The 8,489-nt window shown below is 50.5% G+C and overlaps 1 protein-coding gene across 1 annotated transcript; it reads left to right on the top strand.

Annotated features, from left to right (window-relative positions):
* Window positions 1-343: 343 nt before the first annotated feature.
* CCL19 (C-C motif chemokine ligand 19) lies at window positions 344-2,121 on the top strand. The gene is made up of 4 exons (XM_049625588.1): window positions 344-585; window positions 1,305-1,431; window positions 1,665-1,758; window positions 1,849-2,121. The coding sequence occupies exons 1-4, from the start codon at window positions 525-527 to the stop codon at window positions 1,867-1,869; spliced, it is 303 nt and encodes a 100-aa protein (XP_049481545.1). The 5' UTR covers window positions 344-524; the 3' UTR covers window positions 1,870-2,121.
* Window positions 2,122-8,489: the final 6,368 nt, after the last annotated feature.

Below are 8,489 nucleotides of genomic sequence, written 5' to 3'. Positions count from 1 at the left end.
GGGTATGCAACTCCTCACTCTGCACCCCACCCCAATCCTGACTATCACCACTGAAAGCCATGGTTAATGATGCAAATGCCACTGATGCAATAATGGAGAACCTCTATCTGGAGCTGACATTGCAAGGTCCCTTCTCTTGGCGAGACTGCAGACTGCTTAGTTTCTCCGAGATGAAGCCAAAGAAAGCAGAAGAGCAGGGAAGCTACTGAGGCGGGAAAAGGGAGGGCAGGGTCAGGTTCCATCAGAAAAAGGGGGGCAGAGGGGAATCCACGGAAGGGATGTGGAGGGGAATTTCTGAGCAGGGAAAGTGAAAGTTCCAAGCCATAAATAGGAGGCAGTCGCAGCCTCACACAGGCTTTCGCACTCACATTCCCAGACCCCCTCACATCCCACAAGGACTCCTGTGCACTTCCCATTGCTCCCTCCCACTCCCAGCCAACTTTCAGTGTCACACAGACTCTTGCACACACCCAGAGATTCACCCGCACTCCCGCTCACTGCTGGTCTGCCTCTGTTCACCCTCCATGGCATCCCCTGCAGCTGCACTACTGGCCCTCAGCCTGCTGATTCTCTGGACCTCTCCTGGTAAGCCTTATGGTGGGGACAGGGGGTGGGGGTGTCTAAATGTCAGACTATTTGATGCTGGATGTGGGGACACTGAATTAGGTCTCCATGTTTGGGTGAATCCAGAGGTTCCTTGAACACTGTGTGTGTGTGACTGTGCATGTGCCTGCGTGTGTGCCTGTGAGTGCCTGGGCCCCTGAATTCCAATGTTTGTCCGTCTCTTGGTGTATCCCAAGGCCTATGGCTACCTTCTCTCTGCAGCCTGTTTCCTGGTGCCTCAGTTTCCCAGACAGGAGAAAACAGTATATATCTGCTTACAGGAGAGAGAATGGGAGACAGGGCTAGTAGTCAAAATATTTAACAATTCATAAGTCCTCTAACCCCAGCCTCCTGCTACTCCCCACCCCCGACTCCCCACCTCCCCTCCCCACCCCCGTGCTGTGTACAGCATCAACTCTTCATTGATGCAGCAGTTGAGAGGTCCTGGGAGAGAAGTTGGGATGATCAGGGCAGCAGGAAGGCATTTATGAGGCCTAGGGCAGTGGTTGTTTACCAAACAGCTTAGAAGTATTTCAATATATTTAGCAACCACTAGGGCCATATTGGTATATACCAGCTGAATAACTGATTTAGCTGCCTACACACACAGACGTGTGTCCTTAACCTCAGTTAGGGCTACATATGGCCTCCCTTCCTCAGGGTCCCTATGCCCTGACACTACTTTCTTTCCCATATCCCAGCTCTGGGTGGTGCCAACGATGCTGAAGACTGCTGCCTGTCTGTAACCCAGCGCCCCATCCCTGGGAATATTGTGCGGGCCTTTCATTACCTCCTCATCAAGGATGGCTGTAGAGTGCCTGCTGTCGTGTGAGTTGTGGGGAGGAACTTGTCTAGCCTCAGCCTCCTCTCCCCCATCAGCCATTGGTGATACCCCCACCATCTTATCTCTCTTCTCCTTGCCAAGCCCAACCTCTTCAAGTAAGCGCCTGAAACTGGTTCCCAGATGTGGTCCCCACATCTTCCTGCCCCTCACACCAGGGCCTACCAGAGATCTGGGTTCCAGGGCTCCACTGTTTCTGATAACTGACCTGTGACTCTAGGTTTACCACACTGAGAGGTCACCAGCTCTGTGCACCCCCAGACCAGCCCTGGGTGGACCGCATCATCCGGAGACTGCAGAAGAACACTGCAAAGGCAAGCCCAGCCCTCCCCAGCCCTGCCTCCTCCCTCAGAGTCCTTGCCCAAAACCCCAGCCCATGACCTTGACTCTTCTTCCTCCCCTAGAATAAGCGCCACAGCAGTTAACCCATGACAGCCCCAGAGGAGCCCTGTAGACGCCTGAATGAGGGGATATGAATCACTGCAGCCCTGGGGAACCAAGGACCAAAAGGGAGGATCAGGCCTCCAGCAACTCTGTACCAGACCTGACCCAGCTGGGACAGGGCCTGCAGTGTCAATGTGAGTGTGAGTGTGAGCAGGCATGAGTGTGGCAGGAGCACAGCTTCTCCTCCACACCCAGACTGCAATGCTTCCAATAAAGCCCAACTGGTACTCATGGATCTGTCTGTTTGCTGTTTGTTTTCTGTCCAAGAGGACCAGGATAGGAAATAGGGAGATGGAATGGCAAGATCTAATTTTCACTCTGCAACCTAAGCAATCTTCTCATGGACTCCTACTTAATACCTTGGGTTTTCAGGATCAACTCCCACAATCAGGGCCCCCACCTCATGTCTCTTCACAGCCCTGTGACACTCAAACTTGTGTCTGTTCAATGATTGAGCCAAACTCTTTCACGCCTCCCAGTCTTTGCTCTCCAAGGCAAAGTATCCAGATGTCTCAGGGATCAGGTTTCACCAGGGCGGGAAGGGGCTTATCAAGAACCAGTTCTCATGGCCAGGGGCAGGAAGAGGCCCAGCTCTACTATCTGGGGGGAAAGTACCCAAACAGCCATGCCATTCCCTCTGTCAGGAACACTCTTCTCTCTCATTGGCTCACCTACCTTCCCATCTGGTTCTTAATGACTCTTTCTCCATGAGGCCTTCCTTGACTCTAGGCTGGGTTGGGTAGCCTCCCTTCATCCCAAGTCTTCAGAGAGCCCTGCTCCTCTCCCCTTGCAGTACTCATCACACTGAGTTATAACTGATAATTTGTCAGCCTTCCTGGACAGGGATGATGCCTATTTTGGTTTCCACTGTCTCCCTGGTGTCCAGTATACTGCCTGGCACAAAATAGTCGCTCAATAAATATTTGTCTAGAAAATGAATAAATATCTGAGGAAAGGCTTAACAGCCAGCAGTGAGTGTCCATATGTCCATACAGAATCTGACTTTCAGGCCAGCCTTCCTCTCTCATTCAGTCAGGCTGAGCCAGGACCAGCCCTGTTTGAGCAATCCTGGGGCCACGCTTATCTGGTAGTGTGGGATAGATAGACCTGGGAGCCAGAAGTCAGAATGGGAGAGGGCCCAGCAAGTGGAAGAAGGAGTAGCCAGGGAGCTAGGGAGATTCAGCATGGAGGAATCCACCACCATCTCTGCAGCCCATGTGGGCACCAGGGCCAAGGTAACACTAAGACCAGGGAGTGATAAAAGAGTCTCCTCTTTGAGAGATGAAAGCCCTGTGACTCTTGGAGCATACTACAGGGCTGCTCTGGGAGGAGTGAACCCCTATGCTTGCGATGTCCTCTGAGGAAGCTGCTGGTCTCCAACTATGGCCTCTAAGGGACTGTCCCACTGAGAGCAGCAAGCCTGTGATGCTGAGGTTGGATGGTAGCTATGACACTGGACTGAGCATCATCACCCGAGAAGAAGGGTCATCACTGTACCAGATATTCCTCATCTGGCAACAAAACCAGGCCTGGGCAGCCTGGAAAGGGGAGCAGTGGTGAGGGGATTGTGCCAGCCCCTCCACACTGAGCTGAAATCATAGCAGCTTCTTCCTGCCCTCTGCTTCCAGAAGTAGGTATTCAAAACCTCAGATATCCCAGGTCTTAGAGTCACAAGGAATGGGTGGGATGGGGATAATTTGCAAAAACAACTGCTATGGCTGGGAAATTTGGCTGTGATGCCTGGAAGAAATTACTCATCCAATCCATGCACCCATGCATCCATCCATTTAGCTGTCTCTGCATCCATTAGACTGCCATCCATCCATCAACCCATCTACCCATCCATTCATTAAGGCAGTCAACCATGGAGCTCCAGAGGTCCCAGCTATAGACACCTTTTGAACCCTGTGCCCTGCTCTCCAGCAGGCAAAGGACAAACACAGGTGTGAAGGGAGCACATTGCCTCAAATCCTTCTCAGTTTCCAGTGAAGCCAAGTGGAGGTCAGCCTGCCACAGAGGCAGACACAAAACCTCCCTCTGGACTCTCGGGAGAGAAACCCAGATAAAGTAGGGGAAGTGAGGGAGGGAGCCCTGAGGTAAACGCTACAATTACAAAGCCCCTTGAACACTACCTCCCTGATACTGCCACTGGGAGATGGACGGAGGGGGACAGGAACAAGTCCTGAACTCAGTGCCCAGCCCCAATCCTACTTCTGCACTTCATTGTACCACTCCAATCAAGTCCCTTCCTTACTCCCCATCTCCAACACCTTAGTTCCCCCATAAGTCAGGTGTACAAGGAGGGGAACCTAATTTTTAAGAGTCCCTCCAAAGATATGACTCATGCATCTTTGGATCTCAGGCTAAAACCGCAGCATTCACATAGCCTCCCCCCGCAAAGTCATGCACATTCAGAAATGTCCCTACTTCTTGGGTCCCAAGGGATACCCTCTGGGAACAAAGAAGAAGCTGAGATTCAGGAAGAGAGAAAATAATTCAGGAGCTAGTGAAAGAGCTTGGATTGAACAGTCTCTTGCCACACCCTGGAGGCCTGGTGAGTGAGGAATTTCAAGGAAGTCTGAGGGGGTGAACACTAGAGTACCACAGGGAGCAGGGATGCAGCCTTCCCCAACCCTTCTCCAGCCAATGCCTTCTCTTCCCCAGCCACCAGCCCCTCCTGGGCACTCGGTCTTATCCTCTTATCTCCTGCCAGATACAGGAGATTGCTCTTAGCCCAGCAATCTGAGACTTGTCCTTCCCCACTCAAATATTCTCAGCATTGTGACTTTATCTGTTCACACCTGCTCCCTGTTTCACTGTTATTTACCCACAAGTGTTATGTCATTTTGCCAAGTTATGGCAGGCCAGAAGCCTACCTGACAATGATGAGGCTTCTAGCTTCTCCAAGGGATAGTATGGACTTCCAGCTCCTCAACCAGAAGACAGGGGCCTTACTGCCTGGCTCTAGGTAGACACCCTCCTGTCTAGGACCCATGGCACCTGCTACAGGTTTAAGGTCAGCAGCTGAGTGAAAGCCCCCTACCCTGAAGGCCTATGGCCCTAGCAAACAACATCTCCCTAAAGGGACCTGACATCCCTGCTCAGAGAGCTCCCCAGCTCCCATCTACATGATGGACAAAAAGCTCTCTGTCCTGTCTATTGATAGAGTTCCCAGGGAAAGGGATTGGACCTGTTGATCTCAACTGTCAATATTGTTTTGCTCAGGGGCTGGCACAGAACAAGGCCCAGTACTCTTTTGATTAACAAAAAATGTAACTGAAAATGGCCCTTTCCCACAATACCCCATCCCACTCATACCTGGAGCACATCCAGTTCTCAAGACATGGGGGTTGTCTCTGTTACATGGGTAAGTGTTTGGTAAGAGCCAGCCCCATACGGTTTTGATCATACTTTCATCAGCTCATGTTCAATTTCTTGGTAAGCCCCCACCCCCAAACCCCCCCTTTTCTGGTCTCCGGGAAACTTTGAACCAGCCAGAAAATCTTGGAAATCACAGTCTCACAAAGGAGCAGGACTCCCAAGTGGGGGAATTTCCTCTAAGAACCCCTCTGTAAGAATAAGCCAGCATTTCTCTGATCAGAGAACTTCCTCAGTGGTCCCTGAGACTTGTCCATATGGAAGGACATGGCTCTGTAATACCAGCTATTTCACCACTAGTGCTGGGCACTGCTTTAAGTATTAGTATCATTCTATGTTACAGCTGAGGAAACTGAGGTGCAGAAGTTAAGTAGCTTGCCCAGGCTGGACAGATAGTGAAGTGTTGGGAGGGGGGCGGGTCTTAGCTGGGCAGTTTGGCTCCAGAATCTGTACTCTTAGCTACAACAATACCACCTCTCTGAGTTGACCCATTTCCTAAATAAAGTGGGAAACAATACAGCAAGGCCAGGTCTGAGGAAGTGACCCTCAGGGAACAGGGAAAGTCATTACTTTGGGGTGCTAATAACATGCCAGGCTCCAAGCTGAGTCCTTTATGTGCATTATATCATTGCATCCTCTAGCAACCCTATGAGATGGAGATCACTAGTCCCATTTTCTATATGAAGAAATTGAGGCCCAGAGAGGTAGTGTAAACTACCAAGTTCACTCAACTAGTGAGTGGCAGAGCTGAGATTGCACCCCAAGACTGCTTGAGGGGTAGCACTTGGGCTGAGGGCTGAAGGCTGAGATGTTCAGTTGGGGTAGAAAGGCTTGGCTTGCTAGGAAAAGCTAGGAAAAAAACAGAGGAGAAGCTGGAGGCTCAGACAGGACATCAGTGCTTGAGCCCAGACACAGAGATGCCGCCTGGAGGGCTTCTAGCCTCCTGGGCTCTCCAGCTAAGGGGAAGTTAGCTTCCCCAAAGCTTCCAGGAGGTAATAAGCACAGCTCTCCAGGTCTATTCAAGCCTCAGTTTTCCCAAAGTGGAGCAGTGAAGATGGGGATCAGGCTACAAATACGCCCACATTCTTAACTCCATTCCCAGGGGAGTATCAGAGGCCAAGACCAGGTGACGTTAAAAGGAAAAGAGGAATAGAAGGGTAGGACCTGGGATCCCAAAAAGTAGGGGCCAGACATTGGGGTGCTGTGGGCAAGGCTCCTGGAAGGGGCGGGGCCAGGCTTCTGAGCCAGCCAGGTTCTGGAGGGAACCTCCACAGAGCAGAGCATCTGGGGACCACAGGGGTGGGATCAGATTCCAGAAGGACTGGCATCTAAGGGCCATGTCCATCTTCTGAGGGGCCAGGATCAGGCAGGACAGGGGAGGAGGCCCTACTCCTGTTCCTAGGACCTTCTAGTCTTCCATGGCTCCTGTGGGGAGGCACAAGATGTGAGATTTCCTGGGCTCCAACACAGCAGAAGTGGGATGGTTTGAACCCCAGCAGCTTCCACAATGCCCTACCAGGACAACTGGATCCCCCAGGGCTCTGGTTGTCAGAATCACAGTCCCTGGAAATCTGGACCCATCACCATCAAAACCTCAATCATCTTGCTGATCTCATACCTGTCAGATCATCATTTCAAGGAGCATCCTCCAAGAAGAAACCACCCCTTCCTTCCAGGGGCCCAACACTTAAAAGCCTTCCATCAATCCAAGAACACCTACTGAAAGGACATCTCAATACCTAATAATGTCCCCATTGCTGACAGAACCCCCATGAATGTCAAAGTCCCCCATTACTATAAGGTCGCTATTCCTCTCAGGGAAGTCTATCACTGTCAGGAACACCAGGCCTGGTGTTCAGGATGTACAGTGCAGGACATCCACATTGTACAACTCCAGGGACACCATTTTCCCTGTAGTCTAAGTAAATGGAACCTCTTGGCATGGCAGCGCTAAGTGTCAAAATATCTGTTAGTGTAGGACCCCCCATAGTTTAAGGGCTACCATGACATAGGGTCCTAGCTTGGCAAATCATTGTGTCTAAAGTGATGCCACATCACTGGAACCCAGAACATTTATTCTTAACAGGCACTGTTCTAGGTGAACAAGACAGATATGGTCTTGGGCTTCATGAAGCTGAAGAAATCCTCTAACAAAGGTTACAGTACCTGCACACCACACCAAAAAAGGCAAATATACAAATGTATTAATAAAGATTCTTACTTGCAAGCTATTGAAACTCACTAGCTGATTTAAACAGAAAAGTAATTTATTGAAAAGACCATAGGAAGTTGTAGAAAACAGATGACTAAGGGAGGCTGAGCAGCCAGAACCATTTGCAAAGCTTGCAATAGAACCAGGATAGTCCAGACATCCCTCCAGGACAGCATCCCCAGAAGGGGATACCAAATTCCAGTACCACCCTTATGTCCAGACAACTGGAGCCCCTGCCCTGCATTCCATGTTTCAGAGGGCTCTACTCTGGCTCTCCTCCAGTCATATCTCTGGACACAGGACACAGAGGACACAAGAATAAGGAGACATGCTGACCTGTAGCTTGTGCTTCTCCTTCTAGATCACATTTCAGGAACTGAAAACTAGAGAATTCCCTGCCCAAGTAGTCCCAAGCAGCTTCCAGAGTCAGGCAGTCCTCTTCCAGAGAGCCATCCTTCCTAGAATGGACTGCATCACTCTCTGCATCCAGAGAGTTGCCAGGAGGTAGCTATTTCCAGGGAACATGGAAGGAGCTTGTATGTATGGGGCTAGAATGTCTACACCAGGCACATGAGGCTCTTCGTGGTACAGGATATAACTGAGGGTAGGAAAAGGAGGAGGACAAGTAGAGCACTGAAGTAAGCTCCCTTTACCACCTCATTCCATCATGGAACTCCAAGGAGTCTAAGAATTCTAAATTTGAACCTGACCTTCAAGATGCTCTAAAAGCATATTTTTCGGGGCGCCTGGGTGGCGCAGTCGGTTAAGCGTCCGACTTCAGCCAGGTCACGATCACGCGGTCCGTGAGTTCGAGCCCCGCGTCAGGCTCTGGGCTGATGGCTCGGAGCCTATTTCCGATTCTGTGTCTCCCTCTCTCTCTGCCCCTCCCCCGTTCATGCTCTGTCTCTCTCTGTCCCAACAATAAATAAAAAACGTTGAAAAAAAAAAAAAGCATATTTTTCAAGGCAGTAAGAAAGGTATATTTTTATTTGATTTATAACTTTTAAATAT

The sequence above is a fragment of the Panthera uncia genome, chromosome D4 (genome assembly GCF_023721935.1).
Source record: "Panthera uncia isolate 11264 chromosome D4, Puncia_PCG_1.0, whole genome shotgun sequence".
Lineage (NCBI taxonomy): Eukaryota > Metazoa > Chordata > Mammalia > Carnivora > Felidae > Panthera > Panthera uncia.
Note: the sequence above shows the minus strand (reverse complement) of the source record. Positions and strands in the feature narration are given on the sequence as shown.